We start from the raw sequence: 23,631 nt of genomic DNA, 5'->3' as shown, positions 1-23,631 counted from the left end.
TTACCTCAACCTTGAGTTTACAAGTCTCGTTTTTTTTACATATTTTCTTTTGTAAAAATATTGAAAAAACATTTCTTATAAATACATCAACTGCAAGGTGTTTAATTTATAATGACGGTGATTAAAAAAAATTTTATTGTTTTGTTACATGCAACTTCAAATATTAATATAAAGCTGCGCTCGATGGCCCACATTAAATATTTCTTAAAAATAAAATTGTATATTTGGTTGTTACAGTTCAATATACAATATATTGTTATTTATCTGTTTAGTCTATTAAATACAATTGATCGAAATATTTCATTTGATGGGAATTCTATCGGGTTCTTAAAGTAACTACTTATAAATCGCACACGATAATAAGATATACAGTACATGGTATGAATGATAGTATTAAAATTTTAATGATTTATTTTCTTAAAAATAGTTTACGATTGATTATTATTCTTAATAATTTATATAACGTTATACGTAAATATAAATAAATTTTTTTTCGATATATTATCATATGCTCTCTTATTTAGACTTTATTTACATGCAATACTTGCTTTTCACAACTCAATCTTCATCTATTAATTTTTACAACGGATAACGGATTTTTTTTTTTTTTTTTTTTTTTTTTCATAATCATACCAAGTTATATTAAATTCATGAAAATAAGTATGTGTAATATTGATTCCATTTCAATTTTTTCGCTACACCAAATCAAAGTCGTCTCATTCTTGCGAGATAGCGTTCGCATAATTTATGTATATATTGGCATATTTATATATATTTATGTACATGCATTCATCCAAAAACATCTTTATCCAAAAGTAAGCTCAACTTACGCAAAAAAAAAAAGTTTTACCGAGAATCTGATATCAATTCTCAACATTGTTGGAAAAAAACAGCCTCTTTAGACGGTGTTGGCATTTTCCGTGCCGTTTTCGTTGGCTTCCTTCTTTGCCGCAATTAGACTCTCCCACTGCGCAATCAGATTGCTTCTTCGTCGCGGATGCGGCTGCAATTTCGATAAATATAGCTTTATCATCCATCATGCACTTAATATTAAAAATTATTATTATTTTTTTTTTTCTATGAATTGGCAGATAGCTTACTATTCTTATTTTGCAAAGTTATTACTCTCAATCAGAAATGGGTATAAACATACTTTTTAAAGTACTCGGCATTGGCATTGCTTTCTAAAAAAGTTGTGAAATGTTTGAGTTGAAAAATTTTTATTTAATTCAAATCGATAAAATTATTTGTATTAAACACTATGAATTTTATTTTGATAAGGAAAAAAATGTTTTTTTTTCGAGTGCCAAAGTATTTGAATACAATTTTTGTACATTTCCTCGAATACTTCATAGTAATATTTATTAAAATATTTATCATCGATAAAAAATTTCGTACTAATTAAAAAAAAATAATTTATATAAAAAAAAAAAAAAAAAATCCGAATAAATAACACACTATACATTATTCGAAAAAAAGTAATTTTTAAGTGTCGAAAAACTACTATTTTCTATTCATATGGTAGGATTATTTCTTACACTATAAGATTGTCCTTTTTTCAAAAAAAAATTAATATTATTAAAAATATGGTCAGCAAAAAAAAAAACGCGAAATATCTTTATTAAACTATCATCATAATCTCATTCACCTGCATTGAATTAATTCGTAGTAAAATCACCGTTAGTTATTATTTTTTTTTTCAGCAAACGATCAACAATAATCTTCAAAAATCTAATTAAATATCTCCCATCGCGACAAACGGTTGGTAAAAAATTCACAAAAACGTTTATCTTCCCGAGAAGGCGAGATAAAATAAAATCAACAAAAAAAAAAAAAAAAAACGAATCAGTGTAAAACAGCTATAATCGGTACCGTCAACTCTCGAAAGACCCAAACGCGTACAACAACGTACAACGTGTAGAAAAAAAAAAAAAAAAAAAAAAAAAAAAAAAAAAAAAAACCCTATAGAAAGACAGATCAAAGTAAAGAGAGAAGAAAGAAAAACCTTGTGCCTGTTGTCCTTGTTCTCCTTCTCCGGTTCATCCTCGTCCAGGGTATTGCTGGACGTGCCACTCCTAAGCGATCCCGCGCTGTCGTAAACGTCCGAGTCGTTGTCGTTGCCAATGTCAAGCAAATTCGGCTGCGACTTGGCCAGCATCTTTGACCGCATCAATCTATACGAAAAAAAGCACACACCCAACATTTCTTCGCGATTCCTCTATAAAAAAAAAAAAAAAAAAAAAAAAAAAAACCCAAAGGGACACTCACCTGAGCTCGTTCTCCCGTTCGCGCATCTCCGTGAGTTCTTTCTGGATTTTCTTCTCGACCGGCACGTACCCTCTCCTCGTGGGCGGCCTCCTGGGCTCGCTGCCCCCCAGCAAACTCTTGCCAAGGGCCCTGACGCACTCGGGGTCCAAAGTGATGATGGTCGGCGTGCAGTTATTGTTGTCCTTGGCGTCGCTGTGGTACATGCGGCCGCGCGTCGCGAGGAACCGGTTCATCAGGCCCTTTTGGCTGGGCGCGCTGGCGAAGCGCAGGGGCTGGGGACTGCTGCGGGTGGTCGAGATCACGCCGTTCGTCATTTTCGGGCTCAAGGGGCTGTGCAGCTGTGGCGGTTGGCCGACCGGTGTGCTGCACGGGCTCGGGGTCAGGGGCTCGAGGATCTGGGGGGTCGAGGTCGTGCGCTTCAGGCGACCGCAGGACAGCGCCTGGGGCATGCGGCGGACCTGCAAAATTAAAGTTTTTTTTTTTTTTTTCTCGCTTCATCATCAACGTTTGCAGCATACTTACTTGAGTTTTATACAATCAATTTTTTATTTGTGATACGTGTGTAATCGGTATCTGATCTCTATAACTAAGTATTATCTAACTGAAAATTCACTGTAAGCGATTTAATAAAAGTTTACCATTCACCTGATGAGAATAATAACTTGGAACTTATGATTCAAAGCCGAATCTAAATGAGGAATTTACGAGTCAAATGTAAAGCGATGGGGGACCAATTCATTTTTTGTGCGGGTCTGCGAGTGAAAGAGTTAAATAGGCCTCAGATTGACATTCAACCAACTCAGAGACATACATGATTAGCCTCCCTCTCAAATAAGAAATCTATTTTTTTATTTTATTTTTTTATCACATTGAGCCACCATGAAATCGGTTCACACATGAGTCAGATTCATAACAGTGCACCCGATTTCCTCAGTCATTTTGTAATTCATCGAAAAAACAGTCTTTCAAGAAAGTTCGAAACTAAATAATCTTTAACCAAAATAATCAGCTCGAAAAAAAAATCAACTGATTGAAAAAAAAAAAAAGAAGAATGTACAGAGCCTAAATCGTTACTTTACTTGAATAGATTCACTAACGAATCGCGTGGCCTTAAAGTCGTTTTTTTTTTTTTTCAGATGATTCTGGCAGTAACGATCGTTGAAGCATGCACATATGTGCTGAAAAAAATAAATGCGCGACGCATGAATCACTTTCACTTGTCACCGCATATAGTCTACATTTTTCGTATTGCAAACCCGTACGATAACGATTTTTCCCAATCAACCCAGTCCATATTGTTATAATTTACAACTTTATGAAGGTATTACAGATGTGCCTCGAAAAAAAAACTTTTAAAGAACCTTTCGCGCGACGATGCTCTGTTGGGGGATCGGTTGCTTCGTGTTTTTCCAAGCATCAGTCATAATCGCGCGGGAGAGCCGATTCCTCATATACCGATTTCTCTCACACGTCGTGGGAAAAGAATGCCACCTCGGCTCCCGGTGGCGATCGCCAGTTGCGACAGATGCAGCGTGGCTATAAATGCGATAAATCGGTTATCTATTGGTACACCTGTGCATGTATGACCAAGGAGACGTATTGGATCGGTTGACAGAATCGATTTACAGTTGCGATTACTGATAAGATATCGCGGGATTTTTTTACCTTCTTAGTGGCCATTGTTCTCTCCGGGGTGAGGCTTAACGGGATGGTACACTTGGTTGGGGGTGGGGGTGCACTGTTTCCTGGAGCTCACAGCGGGGCTCGTTATCATTACAAGGTAATGGTTTGAAAACGTTGAAAAAACGTTGTTTTCAAAAATATCAATGGTTTTGTATGCTTATGTGTTAATGATTGGTGTGTAAACGATTGGCCATTCTGGCGTTACTATATCTGGATAAAGTTAGAGGATTGGGTTATTTTATGATTGCATTTATCAATGATAATATTCCGTTTTTACTCATTTAAATTACACAGTTTCTACTTGGAGGATATCTATTTGCGAAATTTTTGACAAACTCAAGATTTAAAAAAAAAAAAAGAAAAAAAGTACAACTCGTAGCGACGAAAATTATTGTACGACAAACAAAAGCCAACAGCATCGATAAACATCGAAAAAGAAAGGGCGATTTCTTGTTTCTTTGGGCGATCCAGTCGAGATCGGCACGACGAACTAGTTATATGCGCCTATACACGTGCATAAACAACCGCGATTTCCTCGTTTCTCGCTGCAACTGTCGCAGTAGGCGTTTTCGCATTTTTTTTTACTCCGGAAGGGGGAGAACTTTATAGCCTTTGTATGTCTAGAGATTTATCCTGAGGCGGTAGGAACCTAAACTTGAACAATTCCTCGGGACACATACGTGTGCGTATTTTTGTTGAACGAGAGTGAGTTTACTGTCAGAAATTTTTTTTTTTTTTTTTAAGTAAAATATTATTTTTTGCTCAAACGGGTGACAGTAAAATTAACGCGTACCCGAGCGAAGGAGAAATTTTTTTTACGTGAGATGTATTTATAAATCGGTAATTGCGTGAAGTAAAATCGATTTTATTTTTTTTTTTGCGCTTCGCTTAGGTGGCAGTGAATAATTTCTTATCACTTCCTTGAGCCACTGTGATAACTGGGATATTTTTATTTACGTGCTCGGTGAGAATTGTGGAAAGTCGATTGTACGGTTTTCTCGTTTGAGCTCCATATTAGAGTTACGATGTTATTGCTTTACTTATTGATTTTTTTTTATTTTTTTTTATTGACACACTCTTTTTACTTTAAGGGAAAAAACACTATCCTCACAGCTGATGGAAGTTAATGTAATTTTAACAAAAAGATCTTGTGGGCAATATTTTTTTCTTTCATGAATTTTATTCTGCATACACGGTTTTAAATGAAAAAACTTTTATTTTATTCTTAGATTTATTAAGTAAAACCCTTCAAACTAATTTTCCGGATGAAACATTTTCAGCTTAAAATAATCCAACGAACCTAGAAAATATTTTCATGAGTCGGAAATAATTTAAAAAAAAATACTTTGAAATTGTCGGAAAACATATTTTTTTTAAACTTGAAAACGCCCAAAATGCGTATGCCACCCTCAACTCAATTTTTCCTCGCAGATTCTCTCCTCTTCAAGACACGTGAAAAACAAAAATCTGCGTTCTAAATAAGTGCTTTAAAAAAAAACCTTTGATCTCCATATAAAGTTCCTCTATACTTAGGCGTACCAAGAAAAAGACGCTCGAACCGATTTCAAAACTGTTCACCCCCCCCCCCCCCCAAAAAAATCAAACAAAGTACGAAAGCATTTTTGAAAAACAAAAAAAACCTCTCAAAAACAAGTGTGCCAAAGCCGGGTGCTAAAAAGGCCTTTGTAAAAGGAAAGAAAAATGACGACAAAACGCAACGTACCGAGTCGCTGTACAAAAGCTTATAGATCAAGGAGAAAAACCCCGTTTTTCCCGAGCACCTAGAGAGAACAAGGGGGTAAAAAAAAAAAAAAAAAAAAAAAAAAAGGAGAGCACGCGTTCGGCACTCAACGCTATAGAGAGAACCTTCCCACACGGGCTGATATTTATGTATACGTGGCTCTCGAATGCACCGGCAAACGGTCCCGCCGATTGTTGCGATGCTCTTGTTGTCGGCGGCGGTGGCGCAATTTCTACAATACCGTTGGCGAAAACGCCGCTATGTGCACCAGAAAGGCCTGGAGATTCCTTCCCCCGGCTCTGGTGTACGTCGGATCGACGGCTATGGCATTTTTTACCGGTGATTTTGATACAACCATTCAAGAGCTACAACATAAAGATTTTAGACCCTGGAGTGACGCGAATTTTCTAAATTAAGTTGTGACATTCATGAGGACGGATGTTTGGGTCTTACACCAGATATAACACAATAGAGTTGGATTCTGGAGTTCTCTCTTTGCCGAAATGAAAGTATAGAGTAATCGTCGAGGGAACCAACTGAAATCATTCATAAATGTATAAAAATACATGATGAAAAAAATTAAATAAGGAAACAAGGAAATCATAATATCATGGAAGTTTTATTTAGATAACGATAAAGTGAATGTTTATTTATACACTGGTCAGATCAGCAACTAGACCCAATAACATGAATTAGTTTTTAAAAGTTTACCGGTGGAGATTATAACGAAAAAAAGTTAAACCAAGGTTTCAATAGATTATTTCTATTGTTTACATGTGCTGGTTTCCATTTGTTAAATGACTCGCATATGGTTCTTTATTTGATGTTGCTTCAAAATCATTTAAATCACTATGAATTAAAAATAAAATAATAATTATGCTTCATAAAAAAATAATTTTTTTGAAGGCAGTCGGTGAAATCATTAGGAAATCACCGTGAAATCGTAATGAAATCATAATCAAATCTGTTTTCATCCAGAACCTTCGTACCTATCTCCGTAAAAGTGGAATAACCCCTTCCCCTGCACTCAGTAATCGTCGCAGACATCATGTCATTAAACTTTAACACATGGATCGTTTGGATGGTAATTTCTCATTCGACGGTATCTCACCTAGATCCCATTTACCACACGCATTACATATAGTATTACGTAGTAAAGGAAGCCGCGTTCGCGTGCATTAAAATATCATTGCATGTACAGTTAAATTACCCCGACGTGCGGGATGATTTTCTGCTTAAAAAAAAAAAAGTATACAATACGTGGTTCTACAGCATTGCCCGGAATCATCGTCATTAGCGCCGAACATTACCCAAATAGCTTATAATTACAAGCGAAAACCTAATAAATCTCTAAATTACAGTTCACTCCAAAACGTCAATCAACCATTAGCACAAAATAAGGCGATCGGTGCGTATGAAGCTTTGACTGCAATGGTGGACGACGCGAGTGTATCCCACCTGTTATTGATATTTCATGGGGCTCCAAGGGTCCGCATAGCTGAAAGTCTTCATGAAAAGTTTAAAGTCTTTTCGAGACTTTTACAGTCTTTGATGGACCACGAGAGAATTTAAAGTCAGCAAAAAAACTCTTAGTAAATTTTCAAAGTGACTCTTTAGCTTTAAAGCATTTTTGTGAATTTTTTAGCCAATGAACGACTTTGGGGGACTTCAAATTGATCGTAAGTCTCAGGTGACTTTGAAAAGACTTTGTGTAGTTTTGAATAGCTTGAAATCCATTTCAAGATTTTTAAAGATTAACTGAAGAGTACATAGCCCCTCGTGGACTACTGGGTTCGAATCAATTTTTGCGGGCGAGACGAAGCAAAAAAAAAAAAAAAAAAAAAAAAAACGTTGGAGCTTGAGGGCTTATTTAACGATGAAAAATGAACCGAACCGTGAAACGAACAACGAAAATCAATCGCACGTAAATATACATTGTCCTCACCTTCGAGTCGACGAGATCGTGGGATAAAGTTTTAATGCTGCCGACGTTTCTGAGCTCGTGTTCTCGTTCCGTGACCTCCTCGATTTCCTTCTGGATCCGATCTGTCGCCTTCCTCAGCTGCTCGATTCTGTGCTGCGTCTGAAAATGTCATAACTTTTTTAAAGCAAACATCAATGCTGTGATGTTAGGGGTTTCTTCAATAGGTGTAATTATGCACTGGCAATCGGAATACCAGCCCATTCAATCTCTGGCTTTCGATTTTCCTTTTTTTTTTTTTATTGCCCGTCTGCGGTAATTATCGATAGGGTGGAGCTTTGGAAATACTCCTGGGGCAGGGATGCGCGCAAAAAAGTAAAAACATATAGGTACGAAAGAATAAGTGACGAGAGACCTTCCTTCTTTTCTTTTTCGCAAAAAAATAGCGGTAGTTGTTACTTAAATTTTTTTCCGATTTCTTTCGATGAGGATCTCATTATACATATATTTATCCAAGCATTCGGAGGTGGTGGTCGAAGGTTGCTTCCATAACAATGAACTCCGTACAACCCGAGCGTCAAAAATTTTGGTGCGACTTTTGAATTTTAATATTTCTTTTTTTTTCGAAACAACAAAATGTCTCCTCTACATAAAACAGTGAACATTATACGAATATTCTATAAACGATGAGAATAATTATTATAATAAAATCAACGATTATGGTGCACTATACCGTCGCAGACGAGATGCAAAAAAAAATCACTAAATCAACGAAAGTTGCTCAGAGAACGATGGCCGATTTGCATAATCGCATTAGCCAATTGATGTTGCACGTACAATCGACCATCGGCGCATCCACGTTTCCGTACAAAAAAAAAAAAAAAGAAAAAAAAAAAAAGTAATCCTCCGTTCGCGAATGTTTAAAAAATCGGTGATTTATGGGAAGGGAGAATAGTAGTAGTAGCAAAGTTTCACGAGATGTGTCATCAACTTTGACGTCTTTCCTTTCTTCCTCATTGCTGCGGTGTTTTATTTCAATGACGATCACAGCGCGTGGAGTACTGAAACTGACTGCCAAGTACGTACGCGTGTGGTGTGTCAAACAAAAAACAAAAAAAAAAGGTCATTGCATGGGATGACGGGACATTGGCATCTTTTTTTAATGCCATGCATCCTTGAGTGGTTAAGTGATGATTGTGTTTTGCTTGATGAATATGAGGATAAGAAAAAAAGACTGTTTTTACAAACGTTACGCTTAAGCCTCCGTTCGAGCCATCGTCTTTTATACGTACAATTTTTAATGTTTACTATACTTTAAATTTGGTGCTCAATAAAGTTTTTTCCATCAAAAACAAAGTATCACATTAAAAAATAAAATAAAATAAAATAAAATAATGAACACAGCAAAAAAACCGCACTTTGATAAAAAAAAATTATTTTAAAGTTTCAAACAATTCATAAAACAACTACGCCCAAGTCTGAGTTGATGGAAAAAATAATATAAGTACACGTATAGACGAAATTTGAAAAAAAAAAGAAATCTCTAATACGATGAAAAGAAAAAAAGAAAATGATTTAACAACTGTTACCCGTACCTCGATTAATGTATTTAAGGAGTAATAGTAGGTATTACAGAGACGCGTAGCCGTATCATTATGATCTTATATATCTTTTATTTCTCGGGGCAAAGCGAGGAAGAGCGTACACGTACAATACAGCGGTGGAAGCCCCGTCGCGCGTAACGGGAACCAAATTCCGCAAAACTAGTTGAATGTGTACGTATCCGTACACGCGAGATCGGGAAATGTATTGACCTTTTAGCTGCTAGTTCGGAAGCACATCCAGAGAAGGAGATGATTAATTTATGGCCAAGAGTTTTGTTCGATGTCTTGATGAAATGCTTTTTTTTTTTTTTTAGTATAAAAAAAAAAGTAAACTCAATCGTGTGTAAATGGTATGTTTGAAGACGTTGAAAGGCAAGGACTAATAGAGTGAATAAAAGGAAGTAAAATCGCACTGGAATGAGAAAACGATAACATATGTATGCAGATCTCAAACGGATGATCCTCTCACCTCGAAACCTACTTTCACGTACATCCGTACATGTGTTATTGCCATATGGAAATCTTCCGAGCGATTTTTTTACCTTTCTTCCGAATAAAAATGGCAAAAAAAAAATATTTACGCTCATGTGGTTGAACATTAGTCTAGATCTCTTGGGTATTGATTACTACAGCGCTTGTCGGATGATGAAAATCAAGTTTTTCTTTTCAATTTCCCAATAGCACAGGTGTGCGTTTATTTTTATTTTTTATTTTTTGCTTTCAGGAGAAAAAAAGAACTAACAAACCATTTAAAACCAAAAGCTAAAATTTGTTTCAGAATTCTTATTATTTTTCATGTATTAAATCACCGTAAGGTTTCAGTATTTTTTTTTTTTTAACTACGTTTCTAATAAATATGTGAACAGAGACAATTTCAGATGAGAAAAAAAATTTTTCTATAATTTATTAATTTCTTAAAACGCGTTTAAAATGACACACAACTAACAAAGTGTTACTCTCCTCCGTAACTCAATAATAAATACAAATATTTTTTTTATATAACATCATATTTAGGTAAATCTACGTTATTTCTTAATTTAAACTATCAGTTTGAAATATTTAATTAATTGTATAATCCTTGGTGGATTTTTGATGCCATTTTTTTTTGTTTTACACAATATGCATTGTCTTGTTGGTAACACTATGTGGTATTGCAAGGAAATGTCAGAGTGTATTCTTTTGGTATGTTATCTTGAGATGAAAAACGTATCCAACCCCGTGAAAATTTTCTGAATGTAGTCTAGCATATATAATTTTAAATATCGTATTGTGCTGTGAAGAGCAAAAAATGTTTAATCAAGCAATCTTATTACGATGAATATGAAAACAGAAATAATCATTAACACATTTTTTAAATAATTTAAAATGATAAAATAAATAAAGAGAACCTTTATTGGACCATTCCGAATTTTAATCCAAAAAAATTGGTCTAGTGCTTTTATTTTCTTTATTGTAACGAGATTTATTTGGCACAGGATATTTTTTTTTTTGGATTATTTTTCAATTTCACATGTTACTTCACAGATTTAGAATTAATACATAGATATCTACGTATTTAAATTTTTCATCAAATCACGTATAGGAACTAATAATAACAATAATCACGTGTAGGAACTAATAATACGTGGCAGTTTTTTTTCTTAAAAAAAAAAAAAAAAAAAAAAAATACTAAAAACATAATTTTAAGGCGTTGGAACACTTTGTTAAATGTGTATTCAAACAATGTGAAAAAATGAATGAATTCCTTCGATAGAACTCGTATCCAACAACGATATATTTTTTTTTCGTATACACAATTAAATATACAAATTTCCAAGTGGTTTAAATGTACAAAACATGTAAGTTATTGTTAATTAACGCGCTCAAGCTATTATTATAAATAATTTGATATTTATCACAATCACGCGATGGAATATTAAACTGTCGCGTATTACGCACGCATATTAACATTAAAGTGTCACCTATAAAAAAAAATCACTTTGATAGATGATTGTCCGTATTCCTATAATACACGTAAAAAAAAGTAGCCACTTACGGAAAATAAGTCAAAAGTCGTCTCTACACCAAAATTTTCATCGAGACTAATGATCATTCGTTTCTTTGCAGGTATAAGTAGTAAGTATACATCTATTCACATCCGTCCGGTGAAATGCAACACGACCAAAGGGGACAAAAGACCAGTCCGCGGTGATGGCACTTTGTTTCCGTCCACGCGACGACGTCCGTACATGTGCCCGATAGTGTAACCGATATCTCACCTTTGCAGCACTCGTATATTGTATACAAAGTTGTTTTTTTACTTGGAAGAAAAAAAAAAAAAAAAAAAAAAAAGCGCTAAAGTAAAGCAAAGGAAAGGAGGAAGAGGAGCAGTGTCCCGCGGATATACTCTTGCGACCGCTTCCGCGACGCGACTGTCCGACACAACTGGGCACGATATGTATAATATAGCGGGGCACGTCGTGCGATCGGATCGCTCCCTCGGAAAGGGGACTCACAGCGCTTTTGTTTTTGTTTTTATCTCGCGTTTGTTCTTTCTTTTCCCCGCAACGCCTGTGGCTTTTGTGTGTGTCTGTGTGTGCAGTAGAGTGTGTCGAGGGAAAGGGAGGTAGAAAAAAAAAAAAATTAATTACAATTGAAAAGTTCGACTCGGATAAATTGCCACGCGTGTACTCGTTTGTTTCGGTTTAATTACATACACGGAGGGTTCTTTGCTCGTTTGGCTCGTTTCATGCTGAATGGGTGAATCTGTTGGATTTTTTTTTTTTTTTTTTTTCTTATTCCTATTTCATAACGATTTCATTAAACCATTTCAACATGAATATGATTATGATTACGACTTGTAATATACATTTTTTTTCACTTTTTATCGATGTAGTTTAATTTCGTGTTTCTTTTTGAATTGAAAAATCATTAAAAATACACATTCTAGTAATTTTCCACACTTGGTTTTGTACAGGGCGTGTGTACAACTAGAAAATAATTTAGTATTTGGATGCAAAATACATGTACATATTTTGCTTTGTTTAACTAAATATCTAAAAATATCTCTTCACTTTCGAAGTAGTAAGATTTTACTTCGAAAATATATATACGTAGGCCGATGTCGTTTTTTAATTATTATGGTTTGAATGATTTTAGCTCATTTCAGATTGATTTGATTGAGGATCGTCCAAATAATTTATCATCTTTACCAACGACTGTCAATGTTGACGAATTTCCAGTCTCGATTATTCCGAGCGCATGAGAATTAATAAGATAATACTCTCGCACGTTTTCGCACGAAAATACCATTGAAACAAAAAAAAAAAAAAAAAAAAAAAAAAAAAAAATGGCACACATCAACTCCTACGTACTTGTAGCCAATGCAATTAAAATACCATCTATGAATCTCCCTCGGAACTTTTTGCCCAAACTTTCAACGAACAGGAGAATTACTTGGATGTGTCGAAGCATTTCACCCCCTTACTAGGTTTACGATAGAAAAAACCCCGCGCTTTCTCTCTTGAAACCAAGAGATCCCAGATATACTTTTACCCATCAGCATATACACTTGCACGCGCGTACGAGAACACATAGCTCGGTGTACTTGAATTAACATATATCGCCGCCGAAAAAAAAAGGAGGCAATTTTCTCACGAGAGCCGCGCGATCAAGAAAGTGTTGAATTTTTCGCGCGGTGGTTGAGCCGAAAAAGAAAAAAAAATGGAGGAGGAGGAGACGAAAAAGGCAAGTATATATATATACGCGATAAACAAAGGAATTCCCTCGGCGTTGCGAGAGTGGCGCTTCCTCTTCCCTTGGGCTCGAGCGAGTCACGCACCTCGTGTAAAATTCTTGACACTCGTTTTCTCGAAACAAAAAAAGGAAGAAAAGAAAGATAGCATCAATGAGAGAGACGAGAAAATCAGGTCATGCAAGAGCCTCCGAGGGAACATCTGTACGGCGCGTCGTTGTAATTGAAGGTTCTCCGCGACACTCACTTTTATGTTTTTCTTTTTTTCTCATTTTCGTTTTTAATACAGGCGCGGTGAAAGTAGCTCGCGCTTTCGCGTCAGCTGCCTTTGCCGGTGTGCAGGGGAGAGAGAGATGACGCCGTTATGTAAGCTGGTACACATTAAAAAAGAGCTTGCTGGAGATGTGTCTTTTTTTTTTTTTTTTTTTTTTTTTTTTGTTGATCTGGTTCACATATTTGGATTTTCTCCTACCCCGTACAACTTGGTTCGCGTTTACGAGAGAAATCGTGATTTGCTCTCTTGAAACGAGTGCGGTTGGCTATCTATATATGTCTTATAGCCATTGCGGCTTCCGCATTGCCGGCATTAAAGTCTCTTCATCTCCAGGATACATGCATTGCACGCGATCGTTTAATTCAATTTTAAAGGGTTTTTTTTCTCTCTCTTTAAAATCGGTACATTTCTCTGTGATAAATAATTACTTTTTCCTAAAATACCGTGGACCACTCAATGAAGCTTTTTTTTATTCGTTTCGTGATTCGCGGATACTGTTATTTAGTATTTAGCGAAAAATATTAAACATCCATGTATCCCTTGTTCCCATTTGAAGTTGTGATCGTGAGTATTTTGAGGCTGGGTTAATTTTTTTTATTTTACAAATGATAACGAGAAATCAAAGGGAGATTAACATTGAGGGTGGCCAGTTGCATATATGCAAACACTCGTACGTAAAGTAATCCACACGTCCTTTGCTCAAATCGAAAAACTTTGTATTATATACTGTATCGTACAATATATTCGAGAAGTTAAATTTCACGTAAAAGGATGCCAAAGTAACGTTGAAATGTGATTAGTCAAACCTACGGTTCCATGGTTCGTTTAGCGGGTTTTCAAAAAAAACCCAACGCTTCAAATTGTTGCAATGTGATATTACAATGTTGTAGAGTTATTAAATTTTTTTTTTTTTTTTTTACTAGTTTGACAACAAAAAAAACTCGTTTGTTTTACGTTAGTATAAAACTCAATTGTGCGCCGCGTATAGTTGTAATGTCATTGTTGCGTGACCCATTAAATGGCGAAGAGTTTGTACTGGTAAAATTTGATATCCAAATCGCAAAGATAAGAAAGAAAAAAAAGTGTTGCTATTGGTGTTGTGTGCTGACTAAACGTTGAAATTTGAAAATATTCATACGCGACTGTAAAAGTAGCGTCAATCAACGTAGTACGATGAGAAAAAAAAAAAAAAAAAAAAAAAAAAAGAAGAGCCCAAAAGCAGTGAGCACCCACGAAACCATTAACTTGGTACACATTAATACTCTCGAAGCCCGCAGCGTGTGTGTTAGGGGAAAAGCGTGCGCTTCGTAACTTCTTCTTGCATCGTATAAATATGCCTGTACACCGTTGGTAGGTATACATTTATATCGCATATAGAAGCAATCGTTCCATCTTTGTGAAAGCCTCTCTCCCCCGTATCTCCACAGCCGATCCGCTAAAGGTTGCCAGAGAAAGAAAAAAACGCGATCGGCCATTTCGACTCTCATCATTGCCCGACGCGCTCGAGAGGAGAAATGGGTCCATATGTGTATATACGTACGAGCGAAAATAGTTTCCCTCTCCTCCTTTTGGGTGACTCTTCCCTCTGCGCTGCGAAAAGATTTTTGCCACAATTACTATGCATACCTACAAACTCGCGAGAACCGAGTTGCGATTGTTTGATTGTCGATCCGCGGGCGAGAGTGTGCTCTCCGAGGGTTCGTTTGTTTGTCATCGTTTGGGCACCGCACACTGCACGTATGAGAAGTGTGTCGCCTTCGACGCACTCGTACACGTTATACTTTCGTTTTTGCGTTTATCGCATTGTATTGTACATGCATCGCGAGAGCCGATACGGTTATTCGTGCGTTTTATATATACATGTATATATATATATATATATATATATATATATATATATGTATTGCTTTCGTTTGCAACAATTAGCGAAACACGCGCTTGGTGGGATAATGAAAGCGAACTTTTTCTTTTTCCCTCCGATCGACGATGTCGCTTTCGTTGCGAGTGGTTGGCTTGTGGTTTCTTTTTTTCTGTTGTCGAGCGACAACTTTGTTGTTTCTCCTACATGCGACGAAAGTGATCGCCTGCTCCTCTTGGCAAAAACAACGACGACAACATAATATATACTCGTTACTTCGTTATACAAACAAGTTATGAATTAATCGAGCAGTTGATTGGTGGAGAAAAAAAAAATAGCCATTGTCCCGTAAAATTGGATCAATATTTAAGTATCATACAAACGCGAATTTCTCCAAAAATAACGAAAAACACAAGAAAGTAGTATAGACAAGTACAAATACAAATAAATGGATAAAAGTATTCGAAAAACCATGAAATCATCCATACAAGTAAACAAAATCGAGGTAATGTCTATAGGAGATGATGTATTCCAATTGTGTACTATTTATCCAGGGGACGTTTTAACGGCGATGACTAAGGTTGAGGTGAAAAAAAAAAAAAAAAAAAAAAAAACTCGAGAAAGAAAAAGACTCGAGAAAGGGTATATTAACCATAATTTGCATTTGACGAATCGGTACGTATCGCGAGTGATCAATCATTCATGTACGACATGATTGTACGATTTTGTGAAAACGAGTAGCCCAAATGCACCCGTCGACACCTCACACACACGCCATGTAATTTTGCAAACGTTTGCAAAGACAAACTCATTCCTATGGAAAACTACACAAATTACAGGTCTGTAAACTCCAAATACGCTCGTGTATTTGCGTATATTACGCGACACGCGCGTACAACGCTCGTTTGACACGCCACACGTCTTGGAAATAACAGTAATCTCGTAAAATGGCATCGATGTTTCCACGTTACCCAAGTGGATGATGTGTCATTTGTACATACAAGCGTGACAACGACCACGACTTGAATAACCAAGTCTTTGCCGTATGGCTATGTATACACGTTACTTACACCATTCGTTACGGAAGTGCTCGTTATATCTCGATGTATAGGTACAGCGCATCCTACATGGCGGCAGCAAAAGACACGGCGTGGCAACACTTTTCATAGAACAATCATAAAAAAAAAAAAAAAAAAAAATGAAATTACGAGCGTGACTTTGTACGTGCACGCATACGTGTGTGTGTGTGTGTTTGCTCTTACTTAGCGGTCGCTGACTCTTCGGGTCTGACGTCTTTGCAGACTCGTCGTTACATGTAACACGTAAAATATTATCTACAAAGATTTTGACGAATTGATTTTTGGATTGATGACACAAATTATAGTGTAGTAGAGATGAAGTAAATGTTTTACTCGTAGCAAATTGAAAAATTAGGCGAATGCTTGAAACTCAGGTTCAAATTGCATTTATTTTATTTTGGAAAAAAAAAAACAGCACTTTCTCAACTAAACTCAAAATCGAATTATTCGTTGGAAATCTGGATCGAAATTGACAATGATAAGTTTAATTATTTGTCTCGTAAAAAATTTGAAAGTACGTAGCAACAAGTTTTTTTCAATAAATCCGAAGCAAATGTATATGAGTATATAGTTAGAATTATAGTTGAATTTTGTTTATTGTAATTTCCAAGCCCATTGAATAAAACTATATTATGTTGTGCGTGAAAATTCATTCATTTTTTTGTATTGATTACACATTTTTGTGATTTGAATTTATATATTTATGATTTTAAATATATATATATATATATATATATATATATATATATATATATATATATATATATCAATTGTAATTCATGTTTAAAACATCGTTATTTAATAATTTAAAAAAATCATTATAAAGTGACAGGAAAGTAGGACTTTTAAATGTCTAGTCGCAGCACAATCAAAGCTTTCCGAGATTCTAAATTTAATAAATATTATGCACAAGGCGTTATAATCTGGGCAAATAAAAATAAAAAAATAGATATTTTTACTTTTTTCTTTGGCAGAATTTATCGCACATTGTTTTGTTGGATTTCATATCTGGGCAACAATACAAATGTAATAATTTAATTAATTTAAACAAAATATTAATAATTGAACTCACAACTGGAGAATTAATATAAAATTATTTTGTAACAGCAGTTTTAGTCAGACAAAACATTTAAATAAATGTATTTATACCAATAAATGAGGAAGTATTAAAAAAAAAAAAAAAAAAAAAACAACTGAGCGCATCGATGAAATAAAAATAACAATAAAAATTTTTAACAACGAGCCAACTTCCACAACACCGAAAAAAATGAACGATCGTCATTGTGCAGCCTACGAAAAATCGATTCCAATGAAACACTGAGCCAAACGGGCTTCTCTCTCTCTCTCTCTCTTTACGTCCGTACACCATAATATATACACACGGCAATGAAAAAAACAATAGAGGAAGCTGACGGCCGGCCGGACACGCGGCTGCACTTGTTGAAATTCCTCTCCCCTCCAATGCTGCCGACATGTAGAACATAATATTATGTTATACCTCTTCTTCACGCTTCCGACTTTTCGTTACCTACTCGATGCACGTATGGTATCGCTCCTTCTACGTAATAATTCCTTTTTTTCTTTTTCAAACACGTGTGCACGGTATTATTTACACCCAACAAGGGCCCACCTGAGCTTCAATTTGTCATTTTTTTTTTTTTTTTTTTTTTTTTTTTTTTTTTTTTTTTTTTTTTTTTTTTTTTTTTTTTTTTTGTTCGAGCTGACCGGCTGTTGAGTGAATAATATGCATGCGTTGGGCTTCACGAGTGGATGTTGAAGAGGGTGTTATACTATGGAGAGAGCTCGGTCGATTATTTTTTTAATTTTGACTGTCATTCGATCGAATCTCAGTACCATTAGTGAGTTTGTCATTCCTATTTTTTTCCCCCCCTATATTAAGTTTTCCTTTTTTTTTCTCTCTGTATTGTTACCATATCGATTGGTCAAACGGAGCTTGATATTAATTAAAATAAACTGAAAAAGTTTTTTTAGTCATTTTAAATGGATATCGCACGTAAAAAATTTTACGATATTCAAGATATTTAATAAATCATAGTTACAAAAATGGATAATACATAAATTAAAAGAAAAAATTTTTTTTTCAAAATAAAACAAATACTTTAAGTACGCTTGAGTATTTATCACTCTGAAATTTGTTTTTCTAACAATACCCATTGATTGGGGTATTCATACCTCATCGAATACTTTAAACTAAATTTTTTTTTTCTTCTTAAATTCACAATGTATTACTTGTGTGACGAAAATTTTGTTTTCATTCTGACTCACTCCATACTAATAAACAACGTTTTTTCAGCAAAAATCATGCATCATGTTTTGAAATTAAAAAAAAAAAAAAGATTCGAAAAAAAAGTATGTTCAAATATTAGAAAAAATCACGCCACATTCAGCAGAAAAGAAATTTGTTTTGTTCTGTATTACAAATATTAATGAAAAAAAAATTATTCAGCAAAATCAGTGCATCGTACGTATAGGGAAAAAAAATTGTTTCAAAGTATTTAAAATTCATGAAACAATTCATGAAGCATTTCTCATTATTTAAACCTCATTTGAACCGAGCACTAAATTATTACTTTGAGGGCCACCAAAAAATATCCAGTACTTAGTTCTCAAAACTATGTTTCGAATAAATAAACCTTGTTATTCTGAAAACACTCGCTTATGGGACGGACTCGAGGAAACCCCGACGACAACATGTTCGATCGAGCAACCGCGTCGAAACCGCGAAGGTACGAAACGCGACGCTTTGCAATATTATCTCAACACCCACGGGCGGAATGTGTCGCAAAACATTGATCAACGAAAATCATTTATTCGCCAAGTGAAGCGATTTGTCTCCGCACCAAAAAGTCATAGCCAATATTCAATAGCTCGAGTGCAATTTCAAAATTCTCCGGACGCAGTCGGATGGATTTGCACATGTATAAATGCGCAATCAACGTCCAGGCGATCCGGAGTCATTACACGTACCTCCATTAGTACAGGCAGCGTACCTATACCAAAAAAAAAAAAAAAAAAAAAAAAAAAAAAAAAAAGAAACAAATCACCGGGTGCAACATAGATACACCTAAATTCCGTATCCTATCATTTGTCCGTACAACTCATTTCGAATCACGAGGCTTCGGGGCGATTTCATTACCGCGCTCGATCCGCCGACTGACGGTTATGAATTTCCCCGCCCGCCTAGCGGTTCTTTTTCCACGGGCTCGTCATCCTTTGTGGGGAGAAAAAAAAAAAAAAAAACCGTAACAGCATATCGAGCGATGATTTCGAGGTGCGCGTCTATTCGTGAACGTGCAGGTATGCAAATGAGATAGGAAGACTCCGTTGTAGATTCTCGCCATATATTTTTGGATGCATATCGGGCACCTGTGAGCGAGCGCGTAGGGACGTTTTTCGTCTCTCCGCCGTAAGCATCTGTGCATACATACATGAGATGGAGGCGATAGCAACGTTGTTTCGAAATCGGGATCGCCGCGAGTTTTTACGTTTGTACGTGTCCCAAGGGAATTTGATTTTCGTTTTGAAATAACGCGCGTTCTCTTTTTTTTTATGCTAATTACAAGCAGCGCCACGGGTTGTTTCTCAATTGTGTGCTCAAGAAGGTGCTAAGGAGGCTTACGAAAAAAAAAGGTCCCACGGATCAGATTCCATGGAAACTGCCGATTTTTGCGATAACTATTCACGCTTACTCGAGGGTTCCGAGGGATTTACAAAATTTTGTTAATGGTTCCATAATTGTTTCCATAATGATTTCATTGGCTATACTGTACATGAAAGTATTTGCCTGTGCAATGCCTGGGTGTATGTTACGGGAAACTGGTAAAACACACCTTCCAATGTTATATTAATATATAATTAATACGCGTATACATGTGTAATTCACGTGTTAACTCATAGATTTTGAGTGTCGCTGCTGTCGACTATAGTATCTGGTAAATAAAGTATCTTTTTTCTTTTTTTTTTTTTTTTTTAATTTAATTATTTCAAAGTCATTTACATTTTTTTACACAATGTTTTAAATCAAAATCGCAAAGGAGATGTAAAGGACAACAACGAATTAAGTTTTGGTATTATTTTTCATTACAGTTTTTGTTATCATATGTATGATAAAAAGTAATAAACACTTTAAATAAGGGCATGTCGTTTTCTCTAAATATTTCAATACCTCAAATGACTGGTATATATACTTTTTGGTATTTAAAAACAAAATTTACCTTTCCACTAAAAATAAAGTTCAATACATTTATGTCCCTACGGCACAATAATATCTAGATTCCAAAAAAATTTCACGATTTCGTTGATTTCATGAAATGTTCAATACCATTTGATCAGATTTCAATTTATGTTTATAAATTATTTTCGTTGATTTCGGCCCGATTTCAATTAAGGATAGTCTAATGATTTTATATACAAAAAAAGCCCTTCCATTTTTATTCAGGTTTCTCTTTTCTTTTTTTACCATCCAAGTACGGTTGGAATACGTTTATTGGGTGCGTAGACATGGAAATTCGAGGAGTATTAATTTTCAACGTGCGGTTCGAGCGTATACGGTCGCGCGTTGCGAAATCGCGATAACGGATTTTATGCACATGAAACACATGGAAAGTCGTTTTGAAAAATCAATCACGCGATACACGTTACAAGGTGTTGATTGAGTAATAAGTCTTTTTTTTTTTATTTTCATGGAAAATTAGTTGCTAGCTATTGAAAAAAGTGTCGTGGTCTTTTTTTCACTCGCAGTGTTACTTACACCTGGTTATACTCGGCCAGGCTTAGCTTATCTCGGCGGTAAACGCATTCACGTAATACAAGGATGCACTTTTTCTTGTCTTTATGATGCTGATAAGAAAATCGTGTCGCGCTCCATATATTACTAAACCCTAAAGAGACTCAGTTTGCGGCCATCGAGTAAAAAACTAAAAGTGTCGTCACGTGAAATGGTGTGTTTTCCTGCTTGCCGAGGCAATAATTAACAGTAATTTTTTTATCGCGTGTTTTGTATCTATGAGGTATGAGAGATATTATTGCCACTTTTATTTTATACATTTATATGATTAAGTGTCGGGACGGATTTTCATGTACTTTTTTGTTTGCTTATAAAAATGTAAGAAATAAATGGTTTCTAATAATATTAGAACTCTTCGTCTGATTTTTACAGTGGATAGTAATATTACGTGGTTAGTGCGGTTTTAAAAATAAATCTCGGTCAAGGGACATTTTTTTCTATAAATTAAAATTATTTTCAAAGCGACTTACTGAAATAAATAAAAAAAAACTTTTTTATTCTTCTAATAAAATTATTAACTGTACAGTGTTATAGACATCGACACTTTTCTGAGCAACTCGAGCTGTACATTTGTTTGGACTTATAATTTTGTCCGATGATTTCAGATGCCATCTTAGATTTTTTCATTACAATGAACGCATTGACAAATGTATCGTATAAATAAGAATTACTTTATTACTGCAAATGATGAAATAAGAGTATAGTTACCTATGTGGGTGTCAAACACGATACTTATCTACGATGTACTTATAGATAAAGCATGTCAACCGATTGCGTTTCTCGAATACATTTTTTCCCTACTCCCATCTTGATTAGAAATTACGTCAATATTTGCGCGATAATTCACGATGAGTACAAAACATGAGAAAAACATAGTTTTATTTGTAGGTATTATTTTTTTTAGTTCTAAGAAACACCGATTTATCTAAAGATCGTAAATATCAGTACTACAAGGTACATGCACGTTTTCCTCATATTTTTGTTCTCTTATTCTCACAAAGGAAAACAGTAACAATACTCGCATTGCCCAAAAAAGCTCTTTACCTGTGCATCATTGAAGAAAAAAAAAAAAAAAAAAAAAAAAAAATCATCTGGAGATCACACGCAATAAAGAAAGATGTGTCATTGATAGCATTGGCAACGGTTGCGCAACTTTTATTTAAAAAAATTTGGTGTACATAATACCAAGTCTCGTTATAGGTGTAACGAGTAAAGACATTTCTTGAATTTTAAGTAGGTAAACAGACGCAGCGACGTTTAATATAGGACAATCCTATTTTTTCTCTCTCTCACACATACACACACTTCTCTCTATCAGCACGTATGGACAGTTCTACAAAAACTGTCAAAGAGTCTCTCAGAATTGAAAAAAAATAATTTTTTTGTGGTACATCTTTGAGGCAAGTTGTGCAAAAATGGTAGAAAGATGATTAATACACCATTTGTTACATTAATTCTAAGTAGCAAATGATCCAGTTAATGTTTTTGTCAATTACATTCTTCGCAGTTTCATAAATAAATGGTTTTTTTTCCCCTAAAGTTTTGCTGAAAAAAACTCCAAAATAAAACCAAACATTGCCAATTGTAGATTTCGTTTAAATTATATTTTACACAAACTTCATGTTAAAGCTACATAAATTTTGTGTTATTCAGTCCATTATCCACATATTTTATACACAGACTAGAGTGCACAAGTTCATAGTGTAATTTTGACAAATAGTTAAAAAAAATAGCAACTTGTACAATACTTTTAAAATCACGCGTAAGCGTAATTTTACTATAAAATTGCTCATGAACATACCAACATGATTTTTGATCAACGTAATCGCAAACTTGAATCGTGTCGCGTTTTTTTTTTTTTTTCTTTTTTAAACACACTACGGATGACAACACCCGATTGTTATCGCCGAAAAGTGATAAAAAGCACTAACATCAATCACGATGACTCGCTAGCCGGAGTTTATCTCTCGTTTTGACTGCATACACGTATTTCGCAAAAAAAAAAAAAAAAAAAAAAAACTGTGCGCAATCAATAAACCGAATCATCCGCCACTCGAAGAAACCACGAATAAAAAAAAGTACCCCAATAACCCTTTGCGTTTAAACAATAAAATAAAAAAAAACAATAACAACTTACCTCGATCTTCATAGTCGCTAATGACAGCAGCGATCGTTGGTGAAAATCCACTCCAGCACGCGTCTCTTCCTCTTTACTCTCGCGTATGATACAAACATGCACTGCACTGAGTATCACCGAAAAGAGAGTCAACTTCGAAGCAGCAGGTGTCCCGGGGCTATAACTGGCATAGACCACCTGGCGCTTGGTTCGATTTTTTTCCAAAAGAAACAGAGAAATTAAAAAAAAATAAAAAAATAAAAGAAAAAAAACGCGTGCGAATATTTCAAGACACCTTCTTACGTGTGCTAATTATGTTATAAACAAATAGGCGTACGAAGCGCACCGGTGATCCAGACGTGCTCGGTAAGTATACACACGTACGCGCTCGCTGGTCGGAGAAAGACTGGCTCCGTGTATAGGCTCTCGTTTGGTATATATGAAGAGGCCATGCACAGGTAAGTACACAATGTGGTGGCGGTGTCTGGTCTGGGCTCTCTCTTTTTCTCTTAACCGTTGATGATGCAGGTGATTTATGCTTTCGGCC

At 35.2% G+C, this 23,631-nt stretch overlaps 1 protein-coding gene across 1 annotated transcript; it reads right to left on the bottom strand.

Moving 5' to 3' along the window:
• Positions 1-611: 611 nt before the first annotated feature.
• mdu (mitotic spindle positioning protein meduse) lies at positions 612-23,336 on the bottom strand. Its single transcript, XM_089590315.1, has 5 exons — positions 23,106-23,336; positions 7,638-7,775; positions 2,269-2,726; positions 2,006-2,174; positions 612-1,003 (listed from the first exon to the last, which is right to left on the bottom strand). Exons 1-5 carry the CDS (start codon positions 23,115-23,117, stop codon positions 899-901), a joined length of 882 nt encoding a protein of 293 aa, XP_089446441.1. The 5' UTR covers positions 23,118-23,336; the 3' UTR covers positions 612-898.
• Between the last annotated feature and the right edge of the window lie 295 nt (positions 23,337-23,631).

This window comes from Copidosoma floridanum, unplaced genomic scaffold, assembly GCF_036245765.1.
Source record: "Copidosoma floridanum isolate Cflo_tuat_1 unplaced genomic scaffold, Cflo_Japanese_pri ptg000012l, whole genome shotgun sequence".
NCBI lineage: Eukaryota > Metazoa > Arthropoda > Insecta > Hymenoptera > Encyrtidae > Copidosoma > Copidosoma floridanum.
The sequence above is the reverse complement of the archived record's forward strand: the minus strand, read 5'-3'. Positions and strand labels throughout refer to the sequence as shown.

Excerpts from the sequence above, each read along its gene's own strand:
- mdu (XM_089590315.1), bottom strand. Across the intron at positions 2,727-7,637 it reads ACGATCTCGTCGACTCGAAG|GTCCGCCGCATGCCCCAGGC; the intron begins GTGAGGACAATG and ends TTAATTTTGCAG. Across the intron at positions 2,175-2,268 it reads GAACGGGAGAACGAGCTCAG|ATTGATGCGGTCAAAGATGC; the intron begins GTGAGTGTCCCT and ends TTTTTCGTATAG.